Raw genomic sequence first — 27,247 nt, forward strand, 5'->3', positions numbered from 1 at the left:
GTGTTTATCTCAAACCTCTAATAGATCCCTCCAAACGGCTACTCGAATAGTCACTTGACACTTTTTTTCCCTTTTTGTCCTACTCCGGGTTCATATATTTAGCTAAGTCATCAGAAATTAAATGAAATTGTTCTCTCTCTGTTGAATTGCAGAATGTTAAATTTTTGCGACCCAGATCATGTTTGGATTGCCTTGGTTGAAATTAATAACACAACTTTGGGGTTCATGCCTTTTCTTAGGGTTTAGAGTTGACGGCTGGTTGATTAAGAAGTGGGATTTTTTTTCTAAAAAATCTTGAGCTATTCATTGGTAAATTTCTTTTTCCTGGATTGATTCTTCTTTAACAATATTAGTTGCACCAAGACCTAGTTTTCCTACCATTTTAATGAATTTCTAGTACTTTAAGAACTCATTTTTGAAATCTCTTGAAGTTTAATTCACCCATACCTACAAAATCTTGGTACTACCTCCATAGAGGAACTTGTGTTAGGTTTTTGAATTGTAACTTGTTTGTATTACTATATGCATATATGTATCATATGTGTGTCAATGTAATGAAAATGAGCTTTTATCTTTTCATGTTTGATTGAATGCATCTAAATTTTGTCTTGAGACACTTTTGGCACATTCTGGGAAACAGTTATTCAGAAAACTTCTATATGCTATGTACTTCTGCACTGTAGTTTCCATTGTTAGTTCAATGGTTGTATAATATGAAAGTTTATATTTGGCATGTTCTTATATATGTTTCTTTAGCCCTCTTGTTTCAGTGTATTACACAAGTATTCTGATGTGAAATCACTTATGTTTACCAGGATTGTTTCTGATTTTGGCCATCCTGCCATGGCTAATAATTCACATTTCACTGGCATGCAGGTATGCCTTCCAGAAGAATGTTTTCCCCTTTTATTATAGTTAGAAAACATCATTTTTATTAAAAAAATTTCATGCTTTCCCTGGTATTTATACATCAAATACTTTGGTATCTCATGAAATCTGGGTAAGTAGAAACTAAGGTACATTCTTTTTGTACAGGTATACTGAAAGTTTCCTCATATCAATGAATCCATTACTTTATCAAAAAAGGCTTCTTTGAAGACATAGTAGTTCTCTGAATGGAAGTGTAATGATTATGCAATCACTGTCATTCATATGTGTGTTGTCATAATAGCAAAAATTACAGGCTTTCACTAATTTGTTTGAGATCTATTAGGTGAGCAACTGTTCTAGGCTTAATCATGTTCAATAATTTTGTCTGAATCTTATGCCTGTTCTATCGGTAGTCTTTCATTATGCTTATATATGCCTAGACAATATACATAATAGGAAGTACGTACTTGTAAAGTCTTCGTGAGTATTATGCCAATTTGTTGTATCTCACATGCGTTTACAGTTGAAAGTGAAATAGGAATAAATTTGAGCCGGAAAAAAAATTCATTGCTCTGTATGTCGTTGCTATGATAGCCTTTAAGAGAGCAAAGAGGTGATGTGGTTTGGCAGTCTCCTATGTTTGCTTTGGCGATGGATATTTAGAGTAAGAATGATCTGAAAACTGATGTGGAACCTGCTGAGACGTGCCCTTTTGTTCTTAATCTCTTACTGTCAACATTCTTTTGCCTGGATTGTATTTTTTGCTAAAGTGAGTTCTGTCCCTGTCATTCTCAAGTCATATTCTATATCAGATACCGATAGTAGTTAAAATATAGTGCTCTTAGTAGTGACTTTGCGAGCATAGAAAGTCGAGGATAGCTTCATGGAGGACTAATATAGGTTGATCTGTTTTGTTTCTGCTTTCTTCTTGATGCTTCGCCTTTAGGGGGCACCTCTGAATTGATACATGTTGGATCCAAGCTCTGGAGTTGAACTCTCAGAGGCTTTCTGATTGAAAATTGCTCCATCTTTTTTCATGTTGTTTGCTTTGGGTTGTTGCTTTACTTTTTCTGAGTTTGATAGTTAAAATGTATCTTGGTCTTTATCCTTGTTAAGAGTAAGTGGGTGATGCATGTTCCTCCTAAAATGGCTAGTCAAAAGATTACTTGGTTGGAGTCTTGTTGACCGCACTAAGGAGAGGATGAGGAGGGTGAATAGGTAATCTAAAATCGTTGCCTTGGAGAGGATAGTTATGGCACTCATCTTCAGAACCTAACAACTTTGATTAAACTTATGTGAATGAAGATAACTAGAGCTCAAGGTCTAGTGACAGTGGCTCCTATTCCAATTGTTGTATGTTTCTCCTTAAGTTACTATTTGTCCTTTTTAAAATGGAATATGTGATTGCGCTTTTTTTTCATTTCTTCTTCCAGCTGATGATGCTTTCCTGTTCCATCCCTTTTTAGTGCAGAGGTTGATACATTTTCTAAGTTAGACGAGAGTGAGGTGGATGATTTCATATATTCTTAGTAGCATTTTAGATTTTGTTTCTAAATTTTGAAAAAATGTTTGGAATTTATTTCAAACAGTGTTTATTTATCAAACTTACCCATTATTTCAACTTCAAACTTGAAATATGGAATCTAAAGTTTGAAAACCAGGTTTTAGGAGTTTCTCAATTTTTTTAAAGTTTCACTGACATAACTTCAATTATGTTTCCATTTTCAAACACAACTTCAACTTTCAAATACCTTTCTTTTAAATTTAATTTCAAATATATATATATATATATATATATATCAATTCATGTCCAAATGCCTACTCAGAGTGTTACTTTTTTTCCTAACCGATTGTCATGTTAGGTTGTTTTCGAAGGTTTTGGCATAAGTGAAAAGATTCAGTCTCCTCAATTACCTGGGAAGGACAATCAGAGCCCTTAAGGGATGATTTAGATTTTAGACTCCGTGGAGTATAAGGTAATAGTTGGCTTGGATAGGTGTTCGCTAGATAGTGGGTAGGGTGGGATGATAATACATCAAATATCTATCATAAAGTAATCCCACCTTTGTAGAATAACAACTCCAACTTAATAAACTACTATCGAGTTGCATATTAACTAGCTTAGCTGAAGTCCCACTAATATATTTTATGGTTTTGTCTAGTTTGACAAAAAGTTTGCGTTAAGAAGATGTGATTCTTTACACCCGAAAAGAAAAGATACTTAGGCCTTCAGAAGCTGTTGAACACAAGCCTAATGTAAAGATGCGTATCATTTTGTCTGTTCTCATCTAACGATAGATCATCTATTTGCTATATCTCTTTATTCTCATTTCAAGCTTTGCATTGATTAGATGAAGTCATGAAGAAAAGGTTTTCGTGTTACTATTTGGTTTGGCTTCCAAATTCTGGTCTTGTCCTTCAAATTAATTTCGGGAGTTGTGCATGGATACAAGTTTTCAACATTGCTGCATTGATTAGAAAATCAACTAAATATGATTGGAAAGTAGCTATATTTCTGATTTCATCTGTTCTTCCTTGCATGGATATTGGTTGAGAAGCCTCCTATACCTCCTCTGGCTGGTCCTCCTCAGAGTGCTATTCCATCCATGTCGCTGCAGGTAAAGTTGTGGAGGCTGGGGGGGGGGGGGGGATAAATGGATTTTGAGTTCTAGAATCGCTATGATAACTATTTTCCCCCACATTTTTGGCAGTTCCAGCCTATGCTTCCACTCCAGCAGGCACAGCCGTATATTTCCGGGTCGTCTCAACAATTTCATCCACTTGGACATGCAAATGTTGTGATGCCTCCTCAACCTTCACAAATCCAGTTTCCTCAACCTATGCAACAGGTTGCTGGTAGACCTGTAGTAGGAGGGCATGGTATGCCACAGGGACCACCTATTCCTCATGATTTTCAGCGAAACCCTCTGATATCAAATAACCACATGCCTGGTTCTGGTGGTCCAAGTTTGCCTCTATCTTCTTCATATAATGTAAGACCTGGAGAAGATCTTTTGTGGTTATTGTTATGTCAGTTTTCGATGTTCCATTCATCATATTGATGAAATTCATCATTTGTGTTTTACCGTCTTCATCTTGTGGTTAATAGCAGGTAAATGTAGATTCTTCAAGCTCCCAGTATCAGACACAGATACATGATCACCGGTTTCCATCAGGGGTACAACCCTGGATGCCAACAAGTAATCATAATGTGAATTCTGCGACAACTATGCAGAATACTGGAGAACTAGCACCTCCGTTGGTTGTTCCAGTGAGAATTCAATGTGTTTTATTGTACCCATTGTGCTTAAATATTGTTGAGATCTTTTATAGGATCTGTAAGTTGAAGGTGACAGGTTCTTTATTTTTTGGGTTTCAGGAAGCAAATTACAGGGTTGACTCTGTTGAGAATACTCCGTCAGATTGGATTGAGCATACTTCTCGAAATGGGAAAAAGTATGTGATTCCCCTTTTTAACTTGTCACAAAGTAACATGCTAAGGTTAATGCGTGTGTGTTGACTGAGAGAGTCAACATTTGTATTCTATGATGGTGCAAGTTTTTGTAAACAAATTAAGATTCCCTCAGATCCAATCTTTTAAACCACTTTGAGAGCTCCAGATGAAAAAAAAGAGCATGCCGAGTTTGGCTTTTCGGAAACCTTGCTTTTGGATTATATTCACATAGATTACTCATAAGAATAAGACGTTCAATTCCCAAGAACACGTATAATTGAGAGTCATTAGACCATTGGCTAATAGTTCAGTTGTTCCCTTAGGAATTCAATCTGGGCAGCTAGACAGAAAGTGGGGGTGTATAAGTACCCAGGAAATATATATCCCTCTAATAGAAGCTGAAGATGCGAGTTTAGAGCTTTCATCATGCTTTTTAGATCGCCTTGGCATGTGCCATCCACCCAAATATTAAATGTGCTACTTAGCTCAGATGAATGCTCGTCAGGCAAGTTCACAACAAGCCTGCACTTTGTCCCTCTTTAAGACTTCAATTTCTCTCCAAATTGTCCACATTATTGCTAGACATCACTTTCCAAGCTCTGTCTCTAAATCTTCTTGTGATCCTGCCGTGACTCCAAATATTGTTCTTCACATTGCCTAGCATACCCCAACTGATATCTCTCATATTTAACATCTTATTCCATGGCCTTGCTCAGTGTTGTGAAAAAGCGCTAAAGCGCTCGCTTTAAGCGTGAAGCGAAGCGAGGCGAGGCACTAGCGCTTCAATACCGTGAAGCGAAGCGAAAACAGAAAAGCGTGCGCTTCATGGAAGAAGCGAGAAGCGCGCTTCATGTTGAAGCGAGAAAAAAGCGCGCTTATTTGTTAAAAGCGGCACTAGGGTTTATTTTAAAAGAACAAATCTGTAAACTTACAATTAATTATTCGCTGCTGTGACTTCTTCGAGACTTCGTCAGTTCAAACTTCAACCAGGTTAGATTTTCTTCTCTTCTTCTTCTCTTCTTCTCTTCTTCTCTTTCTCTTTCTATTTTTATTTCTATTCAGCTTCTGCCGCTGTGATGTTCTTCTCTTTTTCTCTTCATCACTTCTTCTCATCTTCTTTTTCTGTTTCTATCCAGCCAGCAGTGCAGTTCTGCGCAGCTGCTGGTATGTTTTGGCCCTTTTATTTTTGATTTGGGTTCTCAGTGACCTCTGTTTTGTTAAGCTATGCTCTGTTTTTTTCTATCTGTATCATGATTTTCTTTCTCATAAATCATTTTATCATATAATATTAATTAATTTGTTGAGCTGAAAAATTTGGTTGAATTTTTTATAGTGATTTTATTACACAAAACAAGGGCTGCTTTATTACACAAAACAAGGGCTGCTTTATTACCCACTGCAGCTGCTTTATTTTTTTTTAATACTGCTGCAGCTGTTTTATAAGGCTAGTGGGCTGGTGATATGAAGTGGAGAATGGTTATTGGATGTTTAATTAACTGCATAAAGGGAATTTATCAAAAAGTGGAGCCCATAGACCACTTTCATGGCCAATTTTTGACTTAAAACACTGCTGCAGCAGGCCAGTCACTTATGGTGAAGTTGCTACGGCTAGTGGTGTGGAGGAGAATATTTATGGTTTTAGGGGGAGTACTTTAAGGGGCAAGGAAAAAAGAGTAGCTACAGGTTCAAGTTCATGTTCAAAATCAAATAGAAGTAGAACTCTTGTTGATGAGTCCTCCGATGAGGAAGAAGATGAGGACCAAGTAGAAGTAGAACCCTTGTTGATGGCACTTCAAAAGTTTGAGGATCTTGTTGAAGAATAGGATTTTGCTCTCTTTGTGATTTGGTTATGCATTTGCTTTATATGTTGTTACTTATGAGGATTATTGACTATCTAGTTACTTTTTAATCTAAGTCTTTTGAGTTCTTGATTATTTATCTATGCATATTTTATATTTTATATTTTATATTTTTATACTAAATAGCGCTTTTTCTGAAAAAAGCATGCGCTTCGCTTCACGCTTCTCGCTTCTGTGAAGCGAGCCCCCGTCGCTTTTTTCCGCTTCTCGCTTCTCAAAACACTGGCCTTGCTGTAGTGTAACTTTGACGAATCAGTAGTGTTTGGTAGAATGCGTACTACAATTGTCTTATGCCTGAATGCTCTTATAGGGGCACTTTTTACTATGTTTTTTTCAAGGTAAAATAATTTTACTAATGATAACATCTCCGGAATTCAAGTTGTATACCAAAAAGTAGAAAATCCGTAGAACGATATGATTCTCCTTAGATACACCTAATCTCTATACAAATTGGAGTCTTGTGGGTGCACCAAAAAAATTTAGAAATAAGAGGCTATTCTTTAAATTTTTTTTCTTTGATGACCGTGGTGTCTGGGCAAGATTTCGCGCACCTCGACTTATTTCACGGATACCTATTACCTTCCATCAGCAACAAGTACCAGGTAACTCTGTCCATCAATGCTAGGACAGATGGGAAGAATCACCTAGTGTTTTTTTTTGTCTCCGTTGGGATTTGAACCTAAGACCTCATGACTCTCAACCACTTTATTGGCCACTAGGCCACACCCTTGGGTGCGCTATTCTTCAAATATGTGAAATCACTTTCTATCCGTTAAAAAACTTTCATATTTCTGCCCCTCCAAAGGAACGACATAAGAGTTGGTGGATCAACATCTTACACCCTTTGTCTTCTCTTCCTTCTATGAAAGCACAACTCAGTAGTGCCTCCTTCACTGTGCTTGACATCCTCCATTGCAAGCTGAACCATTTCAAAGTCCACCACCGCAAAATAAGATGCTACCTGACAATGCACAAAGAGATGATATGTCTTTGCATGAATTTTTATATATAAAACACCAATGGAAGTATGTAGTCCTCTTTTCTATTTTCCCCTGTCAAGATCACTACTCTTGCTGCCAACAAAGCCAAAAACACACCTTTCTTGTTGTTCCAGCGATCCAAACTGATAGGTACGTGGAGGTTGGTTATTTTCTAACCAAAAGCTTATGGTAACAGGTAATACGACTTAACTGGGAACCTCCTGTTGCTCCCAACCCCATCTCCACGAGTCTTGTTTGACAAGAGATGCGTTGACCTTGTAGAGCATTTCAACTTTCAACTAGGCTTTTAGGTTTAACTATGTTCCTAATTTGAAGGTGTTCCTCCTATACTTTTGAGTCCCAATGTATCCCCCTCATGCATCCCTGCATATTCTTTCATTTCTTTTTATAGATGTTTGGGAATATGAGCCTCAAAACACTCTTTTCACACCATTTGTGTCCCAATATTTGTCACTAGTTCCATACCAACCTAAATGTGATTTGTCCGCTGAACTCGTCCTTTCCTATATAATATTCCTCCGCAGACAACATTCAAAAGGAAAAGATGTTTTAGATCCCCTTGATCCTCTTCCACCATTCCATGTTTTTCTGCAATCAGTCTCCTTCGTTGACCATGTTCCTCAATCTCAAATCTCTATATCCATTTTCATAGCAGCATCTTATTGAAAACACAAAGATCTATCTGTGAGGCCTTCCCATTTCATTAGTGCTGTAACTGTCTCCCATCTAATTAAGTGAAGCTTCCTAGCCTGTTTGTTGACACCCACAAGTTCCTTTGAAGTCTCTCTAATTTACACGTTATACTAACCAACGCTTGTGGCGGTGACATGAAGCATGTAAGAATGGTTGACAAAGTATTCTTTCCTCCCTTCCAACAAATAGCTTTTCTACTCATTCAATCTTCAGATTTCACCTTGTTTGGTCCTTGTCAGATGGCACAGGCACACCAAGGTATATATTGGGTAGAGCTCCAAATTGATATCCTCCATTGCATGCTCCCTCAGATGATCTCAGGCTTTGTGAGGTTAATCTTCAGACGGCATAAGAAACATGTCTCAAGTTTTCCAATAGGTTAATGTCTGCATCACAAACTCTAATGTCTTGTTTATGAACAAGTGGTGGGTGAGTTGGCCCCCATCACTGTCAAGAAGTCCCTCAAGTATCCACCTCTTGTGCTTTGTTCATCATTCTGCTTCCACTAGCACTGGAGATGATAGCCCCCTCTGTTTCAGTTCTCTTCTTTGTCAAAGATATCTCATGGGCTGCCATTCACCGCTACCAAGTTCTACCTGACTGTTGATCAGAAGAACTTGATACACCTCTATCAAATAACTTCATTTTTACCCTATTTCTCTACCATCATTCATCTTTTACATGTGGCTTCATGCTAGTAGGTATTGCTAATTTCAACATCTTTTGATGATCACCAGGCCAATGATGGTCGCTAATATATTATATTTCCTTTGGCTTTATTACTTCAGCTAATTAATAACTTTCTTTCAATTCTTGAATTGATTTTTAGATACTATTATAATAGAAGGACCAGAATCTCTAGCTGGGAGAAACCTCTAGAGCTGATGACAGAAATGGAGGTGAGGTCACTTGTCATTTAGATTTTAGTTTTTTGCAGATAATTATGGTTAGTTTTGTCCAGTTTCTTGTACTTATCCATAAAAAAGCTTTACCCAATTCTTTTTGTATGAAGCTTTGTAGAACCACTTTTTCTAACATTTGTGATTTCTGTCTAAAGTTTGGTGAGAGAGTAGATCTCTTTGAGCTTACTATACTATGTAGTCTTCATTTGGGATTTGAATTTACGTTTTATTTCCAATATAGTTCTAAAAGATTTTATATTTAACACCATTGTTCTAAAAGATGTGTAAGTATATACATGGCATGGTTATATTTGCTTCATCTTTTCGTAGATGATTTTTCTTCTTTTTGATTAATGTAATGTTGTAGCGAGATGGAGAGAGGAAACTTGATGTAAGATTCAGGTTCACACTTCTCATTCTGGTTTGCAGAAGAATAATTTGGCTGGTTGCACCCAAGAGTGTGACCTAGTGTCAATGAAGTGGACTGAGCACCATGATGTCTCAGGTTTAATTTCCAGTAGAGATAAAGACATTAAGTGATTTCTTACCATCTGTACAAGCCTTGAATCCTTGATGGCCAAAGTTACCCGGTATAACATCATCATCAATCTCACCATTTCCTTGAATAACCTCGGATGTCCCAAACATTTGTGAATTAAGTTTCGAGGATCTGTAATTGGACATATTGTGAAGGAATTAGACAATTAGTAGAGGTAAGGTAGTAGAAGCCTTGTGATTCATGCCTTGCACCAATCGTCTGTCTTGTAGTCCTTCATAACAAAAGAATCATCGAGAAATATTATGACATTTAAGGCAGAGTCAAACGACTGACAGATGCAAGATTAAAATGACAACTAGTAATATGAAAGAACATAGTTTAGAGTGACAAAGGATAGGGTATTAACTTGTCCAATACCTTTTGCTTTTGTTGGGATCCCATTGGATAAAGTAACAATAGGTAGAGACTGTGAATAAATAAATATTTGACAAAAGTGATTTATTACTAGAAATGTGATCACAAGCGCTCGAGTCCTTGATCCAATGTCCAAGGGTATTAGACCGTGAAATACAAGCAAAAAACTTACTAGCAATATAAATGTTAGACTGAGCAACCGATGCCACTTGTGGTGATGTCAACTTACTTGCGGATATTGAGGAAACTCATCATATTCCTCATCAGATAAATAAAACCCTTGATTACTGACATCTAAGCAACATGAGCATTCTTGGGTAGTCGGCACTGCAGAGAATAGCATACTTCACGTTGTGTGTCCAAGCCTATTACAATAACTACACTTAGGTTGAAATCTTCCAAAATGACCTCTTCGTCGTTGATTCTCCATAGACGAGGTGTTCGATTTTCTGTTATTTGAGATGCGAGAACGGAGGAGTCAACAATTGGTGATGAGACCACTGTGTGAATGGGTGACACGCCAAGGTGAAGTAATCGAGAGAATGGTTCATAAATTGTAGGGATAGTGGGACTGGTCAAAATCTGGTCACACACCGAATTAAAGACATTCAGAAGTCCAACAAGTGTAAGAACTAGAAACATCGCCTGTTGTTGCTCCTGTTGTTTTTCAACACTAGTAGTAACTAACATCAATTTTTCAAATTTCTCCCCGACCAGTGTTATCAAAGGCGAAAAGCGCAAAAAAGCTCTAAGGTCCATTGTGGCTTTAAGCGCAGAGCACAAATAAAATGTGGTCTTTAATGAAAAAAGGCGAAAAGGGAGAAAAGCTACAAATATGTATGTTTAGTCCAAGACCTATAATTATAAACATGAATGACAAATATATGACCAAAGGAATTGAAAAAAAGGTACAATAAAGTGAAATATCAATTGTATAGTGTCACTTCTTCAAAAGAGGCTCATTGGCAAGGAAAAGTTTGTCTTAGAACCTTGATGACCACACTGAAGCACACATAAAGCGAGGCGCAACGCTAAACATGTTTTGAGCCTCGCTTCAGGGCTTAATCGCGCTTAAAGTGCGCCTTTGACAACACTTTCCCCGACTGCTTGTACTGTCCCAAGTAAGTTAACATATCCAATTTCTGTTTCTTTAAGTTTGTCACTCGAGATAACACATCATAATAATTAGATATGTCATTAATGTATGAAGTGCGGGCCTTTTTTAAAATTGAATAACATGTCTGCAATGGATGAATCTGTTTGGCCGGATTAGGGCCCGGTGATCGAAATCTGCAAAAAAGGAAGGGTTTGGCTCGGAATGACTGGGGGACCCCACAAGGAGAAAAACAGCTCAAAAAGTGATTAGAACAGGCCTCACACGCGACATATCATCGGCGTTGGAGCTCCGGAGGGAATGTGGATGGGGTTCTGCCGGAACTGCTTTTTGGGATTTGGTCGCCAGAGCTTTCTGAATCTTGTGGCATTATTAGTTTTTCGAGAACACTGGTAGAAAGTGGTATTGATGCGGACAACTGCGTAGGTCATTGGAAAATTGCACAGTGACTGAAATTTTCTTCCCGAATGAAGCTGGTATTTGCACAGATATATTTTCTCACCAAGGAACAGATACCATGTGAGAAAGCACCGGAAAAATTTGTTACTGTTAAAAAAAGCCCCGGAAAGTATTATTAAGATGTGTATCTACGTTATTACACTGAGCCATGTTTATAGTTATATTCTACACAGGACATGGTAATCCTTTTCCATGTGGGACATTATACAGATTAATATTCTAACACTTCCATCCAGGATTGTACTGCTGGAAGTTACTGATTTCTACTCCTGAGATACTGTTTATGTTCAGTTTTATACTTGACCTGCTTTCATGCTGTTATCATTGGGGACAGAGGGCGGATGCATCAACTGACTGGAGAGAAGTTACAAGTCCTGAGGGAAGAAAGTGTGTAACTTATTTATTTTCTAATCCTCTTTCCAATGTTCTTCTACAGTGGGTACTTTTGTGTGTTATATATGCATAATGCTGATTGCTTTGATTATTTTCTGCAGGTATTACTACAACAAGGTTACAAGAAAGTCAAAATGGAAAATGCCTGATGAAGTCAAGGTAATGTTAGATTTTAAATCCAATATGGGTTTGTTCCTTGCTTTAAATGGCATGATAAGAAGGGCCAATATTCTGTTTTCTTGGATGCTCTATTTCTCACTAAATCTATTTATTTATGCATTCACAGTTGCTAGCATTATAAGAAGGGGCAGTATTCTGTTTTCTTGGATACTCTATTTCTCATAAAATCTAATTATTTATACATTCACAGTTTGCTCGTGAAAAGGACACTATTACACACGCCTCTGATTTTGGATCCATTTCTAGTGTTAAAACATCATCCCCGGGTGCAGATGGTTCATTTGTCTCGGCACAAGGAGCTATGTCAAGCCCAATTTCTGTGTCACCAGTTGCCAACTTACCAACTATTGTGGCTTCAGAATCATCAAGTTTATCTGGTAAGGTTTCTTCTCCGACGATTGACGCAGTCGAAATGCAGAATTCTTCAGAACCTGCTTCGCCAGCTGTTGCTAATTCTGAGAAAATTGGAATAGCAGTAACCTTGGGAAATTCTGCGGCGATACCAGTGTATGCTTTCAGATTTATATGTTCTAAATTTGCCTCTGGCTTGTATTGTTATCATATTTGGATTTCAATTTCTGCAGTAGTTCTGAGACTACTTCAGCTCAAGATGCAGTAGCATATGAGGATGGAGTTTCTCCGGAGAATAGGGAGGTACATTGTCCTTATGAAACACTTTTGTGATTATTTAATTACTAGCGGTTAAAAACCAAGAAAGCTTTTCTTTGCTGTTATGCTGGATGTTGATCCAACACTTCTGTAGTGCAGTTGTTAGTCAACTGCTAACAGGTAAAGATTATGCTCCAATGAGGTTCTCTTTTGTACTGTGTGCTTGATGTTGTGCCTGAAATGCAGGAAGTTAAGCAAGATGCTGCAATGACTGAAATAGGAAGTGCTACTCCATCAGAAGAGAAAACAGTCGAGCTGGGACCATTAGTTTATGAGAGCAAAGTGGTATATTTGATTATTGTTTTTTTGTCCCTTTTAATGTATGTTCTTAAAATTTCTCTCACTCCTATTTCAAGTATCTGATTTATTGCCACGGCTTATTGCTTGTTTTGCTTGTTATGATATCCTTTTTACATTGTTTCAACTCTTGGCTGCTAAATTTAGGAGGCAAAAAGTGCATTCAAAACTCTTTTGGAATCTGCTAATATTGGGTCTGACTGCACATGGGATCAGGTTTTTAACTTGCTTGTTTTGTGCCTACTGAACAATCGAGGAAGATCATCTGACATGAATTGTATTTGTCAGGCCATGAGGGCAATAATTAATGACCGAAGATATGGTGCTCTAAAATCCCTTGGTGAGCGGAAGCAAGCTTTTAATGAGGTATCTCTCCGAGTAGGCATTCAATGATGATGGAGTTGATGGAAAATTTCCCTTTCCAGTTTGCTATTTTGGCTACATAACAAATATCTGGAATGAGTTAATTGCTGCTTCAATATTTCAGCATACTGCATTCCAAAAAGAATAAGGTCTATAGCTATTATGTAAGTTTTGTGTTCTGTTCCAGTATCTGAGCCAAAGGAAAAAACTGGAAGCTGAAGAGAGACGTATTAAACAGAAGAAAGCTCGGGAGGATTTCAGGATAATGTTAGAAGTAAGTGGAATTTTCTTTTGCGAGTGTCTTTCATTTGATATATCATAATGTGTAAGAGGCTGGTATATTCCACTTGTTCAAGAGAAAAATCGATATTTTTCACAACAATCTCTGTTATTCTCAATCTTACAGGATTGCAAGGAGCTGTTAGCATCCTCAAGATGGAGGTTTGTCTTTCATTTGTAATGCTAAGTTATCTGCTTCTTGTTTTCTACTCTTGGTCATTGTTTGTATATCTTTTGTACCTTGAAGTTTCTCCATTATTTGTGTAAGTTCCATTTGGTCCACTAACCATCTGCTATTGATTATACAGTAAGGCAATCTCCATATTCGAACATGATGAACGTTTTAAAGCTGTTGAGCGAGCTAAAGACCGTGAGGACCTTTTTGAAGATTATGTGGAGGAACTTGAGAAAAAGGTGAAGCTCCTTTCAATGAACTTTCTCATATGCTTGTATCTGTTAGACTCTCACGTTGGTTAAGTGTGCGGGCTGTAGTTTCCTTATGTATGATCTTTGGCTTCTCACTAATTGAGTTAGCCTTTCAGTTTGAAATAGACACAAGGTCCAACTTTTTAAACATGGTATTAAAGGCAGATCTATCCTGATGCTAGACTATTAGATATTACCCGCCTAGGTTTCCTGATGCTCCAGATGTCCAGTCTTGCTGTGCGATTGATGTATTAGAATCCCACATCGGTAAGGTGTTTGGGCTATAGTTACCTTATATGATCTTGGACAATCTTCATCACCTAACCTTGCTTTCGAAGTTGAGTTAGGCCCATGGTGCACTTCATTTACAATATTCATTCCATTCCCTCTGTTGGATGTCTTTTAGTTTTTTTTTTATGACAAGGAAACCCGCAGCCGCTACTCTTTGGGTGCGCACAGGGTAAAACCCCCGGTCCTATGCAATAGCTCGCAAACCACACAGAACCCCTTGCTTTCGCTGGCAAGGGGTTTCAAACTTGAGACCTCCAACATGGAAGTCCCAAGCCCAAACCACTGGGACACCCCGAAGGGTCCGGCTGTCTTTTAGTTTGTTCATTTGTTTTTTGTTTAGAGAGCAGAAACAAGAAGTGCTGTAAATTGTCAACTTAAAATCTAGTGTTCTTTGAATACATTTTTAATGGTTTCTCAAGGGGGACAGCATTTAAATATGTTCACCATTGAATTTCAATTTTAACCGACTTTATTGGTATTTCTACACACAGTTTCTTGTCTTCACTCTTTTGTCTTTCATGTAATTTTGTTTGAAATTTGAACCTATAATATGCTTCTTCCTCTCCTCCCTCCGCCCCCTAAAATAGAAGAGGCTTTTTAATACTTTCATGCAACTGTAGTTCCAGTCTCTTTTTTAGATATGGTCTGTTTTAAAGAGAAATTTTATTTTATTACTTTGTACTGGATTTTTATTAGGAGCGTGCAAGGGCATTGGAAGAGCAGAAGCGCAGTAGAGTGGAGTATTTAGAATTTTTAAAATCCTGTGACTTTATTAAGGTATTAGTTCAGGGGAATCAGCATCAGTTCCCATGTTATGTTTTTCTATTTCCAGGAGGCAGAACTTTCATTGTTGCTGACTGATTTTTGTTCAGGCCAGTAGCCAGTGGCGGAAAGTTCAGGACCGCTTAGAAGCTGATGAAAGATGCCCCCACCTTGAGAAAATTGATCGCTTGGAGATTTTCCAGGTAGTTCTCATTTTTCTAATACATTATAAATAACTTTTTTCAAACATCTCATTTGTATGCCCCAGCCTTGAAGTTATGTTGCAACCATTTCTGTATTAGGAATATATACGTGATTTAGAGAGGGAAGAGGAGGAGCAAAGGAAACTGCGGATGGTATATTGTTAATCAGACTCAGCGGTTAAAATTAAATTTATCTTTGGAGACTTTGATTTATCTCTTTCTTACTGGGCATACACCATGGATTCAAATAGGAAGAATTGAGGAAAGCAGAACGTAAAAATCGTGATGAGTTCCGAAAACTGATGGAAGAGCATGTTGCTGTGGGAATACTTAATGCAAAAACTAACTGGCGTGATTATTGCGTCAAAGTCAGTTGTTCTATCTTAGTTTCAGTGATAGTGATTACCTTCATGATTTTCCTTTTTGTCTTTTTGAATTTCACATCCAAGAATTTCGTTCTTTATTTTGTGCTTGCAGATCAAAGATATAGCTGCATATCTGTCTGTCTCATCAAATACTTCAGGGTCAACAGCGAAGGACTTATTTGCAGATGTTATGGATGAGCTGGAGAAACAGGTAATATAGGTTGCTAATAGGAGTATTGAATTGTGTAAACTACATTATTTCACTGAGCCCTATTTATAGACTATACACTAAATCCTTTTTATAAAACACTATACACAATCCTATTCTGACACTTCCCCTCAAGATTGTGCATATATGTCATACTTACTGAGCTTGTTACTAATGTAACTAAGTTGAGGATCAGTGAGAGACTTGGTGGAAATATCTGCAAACTTATCACTTTTCTTCTCAAATATGGTGAAAGTATCTTCTGAAAGTATCTTTTCTTTGATAAAATGACAATCTCAATGTGCTTAGTCCTCTCATGAAATATGAATTTGATGCAATATGAGGGCCGCTTGGCTGTCACACACAAGTTCATCTAACTGACTTCTCCAAATTTTAATAATTTGAGCAACTGTTTGATTCAAACTAACTCACAAGTTGCCACATTGCACGATATTGTACTTCTACACTAGATCAAACAACCACATTCCATTTCTTACTATTCCGAGACACCAAGTTACCTCTAACTAAAACACAATATCAAGATGTAGAATGAGAATGTCTATTAGAATGTGATCTGCACAATCAACATCTGTATATCCAACGATCTGCTCATGATCTTGATCTTCGAAGGGTCATCCTTTGCCTGAAGCGGACTTTCTATATCGCAGAATGCAGATAACTACATCCCAATGAGTATCGCAAGAAGAATCCATAAACTAGCTTACAATATTCCCAGGATAAGAAATGTTTAGGTCTAGTCACTGTATGACAATTCAACTTGCCAACCAAACGCCTATATCTCTGGGATCACTGAGTGGTTCCTATGTCATGGTAAGAGTTTAGCATTCAGATCCATCTCCTTCAAAAATGTCCAAGACATACTAATAGTACCTGATCTGGACCGATCAATTTCTATACCTTAAAACTACTTCAGTTTGTCGAGGTCTTAAATTCGGAAATGTTGAAAGAAATGTTGCTTTAAATCAGTGATAACATCCTGATCATTGTTGGTGATAATGATATTATCAACATAAACCACCAAATAAATACACAGATTTGGAGCATAATGCCGATAAAACACAGAGCGATTAGCTTCAGTAGAAGTCATGCTATACTCTTGAATTATCATGCTGAACTTGCCAAACATTGTTCAAGGAGACCATTTTAGACTGTAGAGTGACTGGCAAATTGACATACAAGGCTACTAGATTCTCCCAGAGCAACAAAATCATGTGGTTGCTCCATATAAACTTCTTCTTGAAGGTTACTACGGGAAAAAAACATTCTTAATGTCCAAATGATGAAGAGGTCACTGACAAACAACCATGGATGGAAAAAGACGGACATGCTATTTTAGTCATGGGAGGGAGTATCACTGTAATCAAGCCCAAATATCTGAGTATATCCATTGGGAACAAGACGAGCCCTAAGCCGATCAAATTGGCTTCCTCACCAACGTTGATTGCATAGACCGAACAACCAACGATAGATATACCTGAAGGAAGAGGAAAAAGCTCTTAAATACCACTCGCATGTGAAGAAGATATCTCGTCAATGATACTTGTCTCCATCCAGGATGAGAAAGTGCTTCACCGATAGATTTAGGGATGTAAATACATGACGAAGATGATACAAAGGCATAATGGGTTGATGACATACAATAATAACTTAAAAAGGTATAATGAGGGGCTAGTAGTATGAGTGGATCATATACCTTTTCAAAGTGCAATCAATTGACTAGGAGGGGGACAAGTCTGCAGTAGGTGTGGATTTGACACATGGCGTGAATCATCTAGGCTTGATGTTGGATGGGACGATGATGATAGGTTAGGAGTGGAGACACTATGGCTGGAGATGTACAAGTAACAATAGATTCCTCAAAAGTTGGTCTAGGTAAGACCTTAGAAATATCAGGATAATCAGAAGGCAATGTAAAGTAAGGTTGAGACTCAAAAAACGTGACATCGGCTAACATAAGTTACCGACAAAGATTACGTGAGTAGCAATGATACCCCTCTTAAAACTCCAAAAAATCGCTTTGTCAGAATTGCCGTCCGCTCCGACAAAGCCTGCATTTTTCGCGATGCGTTTGTTACACGCACCAGGTGCGTGAGACCTTTTCCAGCCAACTTCTGAAGCAGATCGTTGTTCCTTAGGGTCGTTCGAGAATTCAAAGGCTCCTATGTCATTTAGTTGAAGATTCCGACTACTGGAACCCTAATTCGGCCACTCCTGTTAGTTTATTGGAGACCTTTTCTGACCTTCAAGACAACCATCAGCTTGTTAGACCCTTTTCGACAACTTTTTCAGGCATATATGATATTATTTGTGGTTATTTGCTAAAACTTTGAATAGAAATTGGAACTCTCTTCAATCCAACCATGTCTTTTGGATTTGATATTTTTGGCTCCAAACACATGGAAGTGGAAGTAATTCAAGTCCTATGTTTACTTTATAACTCTTAGTGGAAAGTTCCAACTACTTAGCTTGGGCTTTCCTTGGTTGAGTTGTGTTGCAGGGGTCAAGTTGTTCAAGATCACTTAATGTGAAAGGCTGTAGATAAACGACCTAAACACAGTGGTAGAAGATTGACCCTCAATTATGTAGTCTCCTATGACGATTTATTGATTCCAAGTTGATTCTCTTGATTCATCCACTTAAGGCATGTTATTCAATTTAGGAAAAAGCTCGCCCTTTATACCCTAATGAGTCGACATACCTCGTTTTTATCATCTAATATCTCGAATGATGAACTTAGTGAAACTTGAATTGGATATGTCTACTTATTTGGGATAGGTACAGACAATCATGGATTCGGAGTTTTCTCTACCTTGTGGTGGTCTTAGATTCGCAGAAGACCCTCCCAAAAGAGAGTGATTCAAAAAAGCCTTAGTAGTTGTTGAAAACTGAAGCACGACAACTATTTGATTTAGTTTTCTATCTCGAATATTTCTTACCAAAGCGATGATACCATGTGAGAAATAAAGGCATGAGAAACATATTATTGGTTGTGTCCCTTCGGGGACATCCAATAAAAAAAATGTTATTGGTTGTGTAAACTTTCTTATTACACTGAGCCCTATTTATAGACTATACACTACAATCCTTTTTCATGTAGGACGCTATATACAATCTTATTCTAACAGAATCAATAAAACCATATTATAATCCTTGAAATGCCATAACTCTGTTTCTGAATGTGTTGTTCTCAAACCATCGGATATGGGTGCAGGAATGACAATTAATGGTAGAGCGGAAATAACTTGACACAAATATAGTAGATAAGAATTGTCTCACAAATCGATGTTGTGCAATTGGATAGGGCTGGTACGTACTTTGCATGGTCATATCTTGCTTGTTTTTCATGAAATGTTGAAACTTACTTGGTTATATTTCTAGAGGAAAGAAAACACTTGCTACTTGATCTAGAAAAAAAAAGAAAGAAAGAAAGCACTTGCTCTGACTAATGCTAACAATGGTCAATGTGATTTTGATAATTCCTTGTTATGACATGACTTTTGAGTACTATGCATCCTCGAAGCTATAATCAATTTATTGCTTGATACTGCTAAAAAGATATGGTATTCTACTAAGTGCACTTATTCTCGTTTGGGCAATGATGCCCAGATCTTTGAGATTTGAATAAAATTCATGCCACTATGCAATGTGAGTTGACTATTACTGATTATTATTCTTAGTTTAGGTTATGGCACTAGATTGAGTATTACCAGGATGTCCAAGTGAAGTGTATTGATAAGCAGTTATCTTTCAACAGTTGGTTGAAAAGGAAAGCGTCTATGATTTTCTGGCCGGTTTGAACCAAGAGAATGATTAGATTTGGGTTCAAGTTCTTGGCAAATCTCCTTTTCCTTCTCTTGTGGACACATACTCTTATCTTCAAGAGGAAGAGCACCGACAATGTGTCATGCTTTGTCAGGCTCCAATGATAAGTCTGGGTTAACTGTCTCTCATGAAAATCAAATGTGCACTTCTGATAAATATTACTTGCATTGTGATTATTGTGAAAGCCAATGCATAGGACGGAAACATGTAGGGAACTACATGAAAGGCCAATAAGAGGTCGCGGGGGAACTGTTCAGGTCCGTAAAGAGGTCTTGGCTATATTACGGAAAATGTGGAGGCATCCAGCGAAACAACTTTGAGAGAAACTGTCTTCAGATGAAATTCAATATCTTCACCAAGTCTTGACTAACAAGAGGTTGTGAGTGAGAGCGTGTAGGTGCATAAAGAGGTCTTGGCTAATATTATGTAAAATGTGGAGACATCTAATGAAACGACTTTAGGAGAAACTTTATCTTTAGATGCAATTTAACATCTTCACCAACTCCTCACCAAACTTGACTCATCTTCGGCTGCCACATTTGATTATGCACAATCATATTGCCTTTACTGCTCACCTTAATTTTTGGATTGTTGATTCTGGTGCAAATAAACACATGATAGTCTCCTCTAAAGGCTTACAAAACTACTTTCCTAGTCCCAAAGGGAATAAATGCCTATTAAAGAATGGATCTTGAGACTAATTCAATCCCAGAATCTAGCCCTCAGGGTGACAATTCTCCAAATCCACATAAGGAGACCAATTGCCCATCCTATATCCAACGTGGGACTCTGAACACTCCCACACATGCCTAGACCTTGTTAACTGGAACATGGACAAAATAATGTGGGGGCCTAACACCAGTGAGCAAAGAATTAAGATGAGCCTAGCTCTATAACCATGTTAAGGAATGAATCTTATCGAGAAAAAATATTATTGAATTGTGTATCTACATTATTACACTGAGCGCTATTTATAGACACTACATTTCAATCTTGTTCCATGTAAGATACTATATATAAATCCTATTCCTATTCCTACTCCTCAAGTTGGTTCATACAAGTCATATGTACCGAGCTTATTACAGATGTAACTACTATGAGGAGGGACTTGATGAGAATATCTACAAGCTGATCACTCGACTTAACAAATTTTGTAACAATATTTCCGGAGAGTGTCTTTTATTTGACAACCGTCAATCTCAATGTGCTTAGTCCTCTGGTGAAATATCGGATTTGATGTGATATGAAAGGCTTCTTGTTTATCACTCACAAGTTCCCATATGGCAGATTTCTCGTCTTAGTTTTGTAAGCAACATTTTAATCCATACTAGCTCACAAGTTGCTACAACCATTGCTCAGTATTCTGCACTAGATTGAGCAACCACACTCTGTTTCTTACTCTTCCAAGACACCAAATTACTTCCAACTAACACTATATTTTGACAACCGTCAATCTCAATGTGCTTAGTCCTCTGGTGAAATATCGGATTTGATGCGATATGAAAGGCTTCTTGGTTATCACTCACAAGTTCCCATATGGCAGATTTCTCGTCTTAGTTTTGTAAGCAACATTTTAATCCATACTAGCTCACAAGTTGCTACAACCATTGCTCAGTATTCTGCACTAGATTGAGCAACCACACTCTGTTTCTTACTCTTCCAGGACCCCAAATTACTTCCAACTAACACACTCTAGATGTAGAACATCTATTGGAAGATGATCCTGACCCATCATCGTCTATACCATTGCTCGATATTCTGCTTCCGCACTAGATTGAGCAACCACACTCTGTTTCTTACTCTTCCTGGACACCAAATTATCTCCAACTAACACACAATATCTAGATGTAGAACGTCTATCGGAAGATGATCCTGGCTCATCATCGTCTATATATTTAACAATCTGCTCATGGCCTTGATCCTCATAGAGTAGTCCTTTTACCTGGAGCTGATTTTATAAATTGCAGAATGCGGACAATTGCATTGCAATGACTATCACAGGAAGAATCCATAAATTGACTTACCACACTCGCAGGAAAAGAAATGTCAAGTCTAATCACCGTGAGATAATTCAACTTACCAACCAACTGCCTATATCTTCTGGGATCATTGATTGGCTCACCCTTTACTGGCAAGAGTTTAGCATTCAGATCTATAGGAGTATCAATAGGTCTATATCCCATCATTATGGTATCCTTTAGAATGTCTAAGGCATCAATAGTGTAAGAATCATACATTCCCTTGGGAAGACTGCCAACCATGCTCCTGCATGGAAGTTCATTTTGAGCCTCACTGGTCGTCCAGAGATGCATATAATACCTCCTTTTTCTTGTACCATAGCTTCATTCATTTCTATGGATGTCCATTTCTTTTTTCTGACAGTAGCTGAGCTAAAAAGACCTGCCTGTGTATTAGCTGTCTTCTGTCTTTCGTAACTAATGATTCTTTCAATCTAGCCAACCCGTTTTAAATGCCATTTCAGGGACAATGATAACTGACGTTCTCCTTCCTTGAATGCCGATAATGGTTATATTACGTCCTTGTTTGTTATAGTTTCTCGAGCAGAAGAACTCTGAGAAGTGATCACGAAACTTTCATGTTTTCATGTAGTTTCCTTTAACTTTCGAGGCCTCCTTTAAAGTGTCATACAGACACCATTGTCTTCTGGATATAAGTATTTCTTTTGATCAAGTTTCGACCACGTTCTGTCCATTCGTACCACACTCCAGCTTTGGTTTCACTTCCGATGATATCGTGCGACTTAAAATCCAACACAAACTATATTTTGTTGCCAACCCTCTTAACTGGACTAAATAAACTTGGTGCCAGAATGCCCCCCTGAAGAGGTATTTGAAATGAAATGAAAGTAAGGCTTCGAAAAAATTAGCCTCGGAAAAAGTGCCTGAGAGCATCTCTGCTTCTCTGAAGTAAAGTACAAAGTTGCATCTCCCTCACTATGACTTTTTTTGGCTGTAATAGACTCTTGCGATTGACTAAACAATAGATTGTTTCATCCGCTGCCCCTTCCAAAAAGAACTGAAGTTGAATGCTCATTTGTTATTAGCATTTATCTCTTTGCTTGATGAAAGAGGGAGTTTCTGTATCCTAGCATAGTAATGAAGCTGTTCATACTCTCTTTCAATGATTGAATTTGGTATTGTTCTCTTGTGTTGGGATCTTGTGGTGGGATGCATCCTTTTTTTCCCCTTTTAAGGTAAAGATGCTACCATCTATCTTTAATGTTTGTGTGCATAAATGATTCTTATTAACAGAGATACTCTCCAATTTTTTTTTGCTATTATCCAAAGAGTGTTACTTGATTTTCCTTCAGTTTAACCTGATCAATGCAATCGTGTTTATGTGTCAACTGCCTTGTGATATTGTAGATGATTCACTTTGAACAAATGGAGAAATGTTGGTATTCATGAAAGAAATTTCATCCCCATCACCCTGCCTGTAATTAATAGACTTCATGGTAACTCAAAATGCATGGACAAGGATACATTTAATAGCCTATTTTTGTTACTGATACAACATTGCGAATTTGTGTTGTATGTTGCTTCAGTATCATGATGACAAGTCACGAATTAGAGATGCAGTTAGGATGACCGAGGTAATCATCACTCTTCATTTTTAGCCTCTTTTGTGCTTTGGCTAGTACCGAATATTTTTGCTGAGCCGTTTCTGCTTTCAGATTGGACTGACATCAACCTGGACGCTTGACGATTTTAAGGATGCAATTGCAAAGTATATTAGCTCTCCACCAATATCAGATACCAACTTAAAGGTCTAATTATGGCTAAGAACTGTATACTGTTTCACATCGACCCTTGTTAGAATTGAATGTTGTGTGAAATTAAAGAACACCATTCACTAAATGGATTTCTATATACTTGTCCCCTTTTTGTGTCTTTGAGACAGGTGCTGTGTAAGCTGAGTGGACTGAGTGCTAAAGCATAAGTAGAACTTCCATGTTATGTTTCATTGGAGGTTGGTTAGTTTGTGAAAGCTAAATTGGCAACTCCTAGGTAGTCATCTGTTGCTAGTGGCATTTTCCTTTAGTATCAACCATAACCCATACCATATAAAGTTTTGGATCTTCTTGTAATAGAGTTTATATAAGACTTCTGTGTCGGTTTAGCAAGTAAACCTGAAACCTTCAAGCAAAAAGACTAGGACCACATTGATCAAATATTTGGTGTTAGCTTTTGCTTCCCGTTCTTCATTTTTGGTATCATTTCCCCCTAGTTAGTTTATTTATTTCCTGGATGGCGGTGCTTAATATTACACCTACAGCACATATCTTAAGTTGCTTAATTCAAAACAATTTGCCTTGTAGTTTTCTGTTTTTACAGTTAGTGGATAAGAGTTTCTCTATGAAAGTGGTTAAAAAGCATAACTGGATATGAAAATCATTTTCTATTTTTGTAATGAGGATATTCTCTCATTCTTCAAATATCATTTGTCTTTTGGAGGTTATTTATGTTCATGGCGTATGAGCTATGTACGTGGGAAATGTAAATTGCAAGGGGTACCTTGTCGAAGAATTATGCTTAGACAGTTGGTTGGGTTCTCCTAGGCTTTTAGTATACTTTCAATATCTCAAAACTTCTGTAAGGCATTTTATCAAAGATTATTATGTGAGGAGTTGCTCCAAAAAGTTGGTAATAGTACTTTTACATTATACCCCCTTGCCTTCCAAACGGAGGAATGAGGGGACACATACATGGATTGTGCTGAATTTTCTACATTGCTTTTCTAAACATGGATTATACTGAATCTTCTACCATGCTTCCTTTCTAAACTTTATGTTTTACGCTTTTGGGCTTTCCGGGTCATTGAGTATTGAATGTACATATTTCATCTGCATAGTTTGTCTTTGAAGAGTTACTGGAAAGGGCCAGGGAGAGAGAAGAAAAAGAAGCTAAAAGGCGTAAACGTCTAGCAGATGAGTTCTATGAACTTCTTCATGCATCAAAGGTATATTAAACAGTTTACAATCTCTCACATTGCAATGGATGGGATCCCATGATGTTTTCCTTTAAACCATAATTTATGTTTTGCTGTGGTTGCAGGAAATTACTGCATCATCAAAATGGGAGGACTGCAAATCCTTCTTCGGAGATAGGAAAGGACCTACTTTTGTTTTTATTGATCTAGAATAAGTAATCATGGCTGCAAAGGTCACATCTTTGGATATTGATATTATTTTCAAGAAGAGGAATAATAGTTCCTTCAATATTCTAAACTGAGTAATTCACACACTTCTAGAAAGTACCTTAGAATAATAGATGTGATGAATAATTTGGTGATTATATTCCTCAACGTTTAAGTAGGTGGTGTCTTTTATATTTGTAGTATACACATGAATTACCGTTTCGCTAAGTCACTTCTAATGTTAACTTATCACTCAAGAAATAGGTTGATATCAATTATTAGTTGTTCCAACACTGAGGGGTCGTTTGGTGTGAGGGATAAAAAAAAATAGTCCTGGGATAAAAAAATAGTCTTGGGATAAAATTTTGGAGTCTTGTTTGGTTGCCAGTTTTGGATAACTTATCCCACCATTTATACCATAGTGACGGGATAAGTTATCCCATATACATGGTGGGATAACTTATCCTGGGATACCTGGGATAACTTGTTCCCAACCCAACGACCGCTGAGTGTTTAAGAGCTCTAGCTAGCAGTTGCTAGTTTTTTGATTTCAGATATTTGTGATTGTTTCAACCTTCTGATGAAGTATGATACTAAATCTTTAGTTTTCCTTTGTCTAGCCTCTTTTGCTATAAATGAAGTGCTCTTGCTATTTACTTTTTTATTCATAATCTCACAATTCTCATTATGTAGTAACATTGAATTTGGATTTCTTTGCTGTTATTATTTTACAGAATAATGGGCGACGAGAGCTTGCTGCTGGAAATATTTGACAAATTTGTTAATGAACTAAAAGAAAAGGCAAAAGAGAAGGACTGGAAGCGTCAAGAGGATAAGGTACTTGAACTACAGACCCTTATTTCTCCTGCTACTTTGGGGTGGGGGTAGTAGATGTGGCATGGGTGTGATTGTGGTTGATATGGTTTGTCTTCTATTTTCTTTCTTGAAGCTTAGACTCACCTTTGTTGAACCATAAGATTTTATGGAACTCTCTGTGAAGGCGAACTTATGGTGGCTGAAACTACTTTTATGGGGCTGCAATCTTTAACTGGTTGGGCATGGATATTCTAGCCACTTCATGTGAATTCCCTGCTGAACAAACATGCCAAACTGTGTAATTACAGCTAAATCCAATTACAAGTTGGCCTTCCAAACAGGCACCAAGAGTTTTCGCTCTTAATTTTTCTTTTCACAACCTATGAGTATAAATTAATGAAGCTTTCATGTTTCTTGGTTGTATTGAGTATGAGACTATTTTGATTTGCAAATACATTATTTTCGAAGATGTTTGGGCTTGCTATAGTTATTAAAGGGAATATTATTATAGCTGATGGTGTGAGGCAATAATGTTAAATATGACAGTAAGATTTTGGGCTTGCTATAGTTACTAAATGGAAAATTAATATAGCTGATGGTGTGAGGCAATATGGTAAATATGAGGTATCAACAGTGAATATAATTTATAGTTTCCGAATTAGGTTAATATGATGGTTAAGACCTTTGGGTTTGGCGCTATCTGTCACACTCGATTCCTTTCTTGAATCCTGTGAAGGTTCCAAATTCCCATCATTCCCGAAAGAGACATTTGTTGGTGAGCATGGAAAGCCACTGTTCTCAACGAATAGCTAAAAATAAAAACAAAAAAGTCTGTATTCAGTTGAAGTTCACTGGCTCTGAAATATAAAGTTTTAATCTGCAGGCAAGAAAAGAGAAGGAAAGGAAAGATAGAGAAAAGAAGAAGGAAAGACATAGAAGGGATAAAGACAGAGGGGATAAGAGCAGGAAAGAGAGAGCAAGAACCAAGAAAGACGGTATAGACAGTGACAAGGCTGAGACATACAGTTTCGAGGAGATCAAAAGGTCAGGAAGTGACAGAGATAAGAAACATCGGAAGCGCCATATGAGTTCCTTTGATGACGATGAAAATGAGAAAGATCATTCAAGAAGTTCTTACAGACATGACAGTGATTATAAGAAACTGAAACAGGTCTGATATCATCATTGAAAATATCTGAAGATTAGACACATTGTTCCTTTTGGTAACTCTGAATCTTTCTAATGTATAGAGCTTTGATGTAACAGATGGACCAGCACGCGGAGTTTGGAAGCTAATTCGAAGGGCCAGCATAAGAAACAAAAACGAGATCATCGGAGTGATTCTCATAGAGATGGTGACTATGAGGATCACAAAGAATGGGAATTTGGTGAGGATGGAGAAGTTCAGTAGCTTTTTTTTCGAAATGACTTCTCAAATGTGCTTTTCATTGTGTATATATAATGTAGCGCGGTTTACTATCCCCTCCCCCCGACCCCCCTAAAGAAAATAAACAGAAAAGTACTTAATGTTGTTTGGCAACTAGTTGCAGCAAAGTCAATTCAGTCTTCTCATCCTTTGGTTTAGATATTTTATAGTCAGATGTTCTGGTAGCATTATTTTTGCTGGGGATATAATTTGGAAGGTACTGATTTATACATTGACTGAACTAATATTTGACTAGTTAAAAAATTCAACGCAGTGATGCAACAGAAGTTAGCTATATGCCATG

The 27,247-nt window shown here is 37.4% G+C and overlaps 1 protein-coding gene across 8 annotated transcripts; it reads left to right on the top strand.

Annotated features, from left to right (window-relative positions):
• Positions 1–27,238, top strand: LOC129903692 (pre-mRNA-processing protein 40A-like). 8 transcript variants are annotated; one of them, XM_055979239.1, is made up of 30 exons: positions 1–309; positions 816–876; positions 3,429–3,488; positions 3,582–3,863; positions 3,980–4,141; positions 4,250–4,326; positions 8,707–8,776; positions 11,600–11,652; positions 11,760–11,817; positions 12,029–12,215; positions 12,315–12,345; positions 12,423–12,492; positions 12,694–12,792; positions 12,952–13,020; positions 13,093–13,170; positions 13,355–13,441; positions 13,574–13,608; positions 13,755–13,860; positions 14,860–14,940; positions 15,036–15,128; positions 15,228–15,281; positions 15,380–15,496; positions 15,606–15,704; positions 23,110–23,157; positions 23,239–23,331; positions 24,417–24,524; positions 24,620–24,670; positions 25,434–25,538; positions 26,401–26,688; positions 26,784–27,238. In XM_055979239.1, the coding sequence occupies exons 2-30, from the start codon at positions 844–846 to the stop codon at positions 26,811–26,813; spliced, it is 2,724 nt and encodes a 907-aa protein (XP_055835214.1). In that variant the 5' UTR covers positions 1–309; positions 816–843; the 3' UTR covers positions 26,814–27,238. The 8 variants fall into 8 exon arrangements, with proteins under 8 accessions (XP_055835214.1, XP_055835215.1, XP_055835208.1 ...); XM_055979240.1 differs by having other exon boundaries at positions 12,426–12,492; XM_055979233.1 differs by having other exon boundaries at positions 12,029–12,345.
• Positions 27,239–27,247: the final 9 nt, after the last annotated feature.

This window comes from Solanum dulcamara, chromosome 9, assembly GCF_947179165.1.
Source record: "Solanum dulcamara chromosome 9, daSolDulc1.2, whole genome shotgun sequence".
NCBI classification, from domain to species: Eukaryota; Viridiplantae; Streptophyta; class Magnoliopsida; order Solanales; family Solanaceae; genus Solanum; species Solanum dulcamara.

What these genes read in the sequence shown, in the direction of transcription:
- LOC129903692 (XM_055979233.1), top strand. Translation starts at nt 844, where the DNA reads ATGGCTAATAATTCACATTTCACTGGCATGCAG. An exon ending in TTCCATCCATGTCGCTGCAG is followed by an intron (nt 3,489 to 3,581) that starts GTAAAGTTGTGG and finishes CATTTTTGGCAG; the next exon opens with TTCCAGCCTATGCTTCCACT. An exon ending in ACTTCTCGAAATGGGAAAAA is followed by an intron (nt 4,327 to 8,706) that starts GTATGTGATTCC and finishes ATTGATTTTTAG; the next exon opens with ATACTATTATAATAGAAGGA.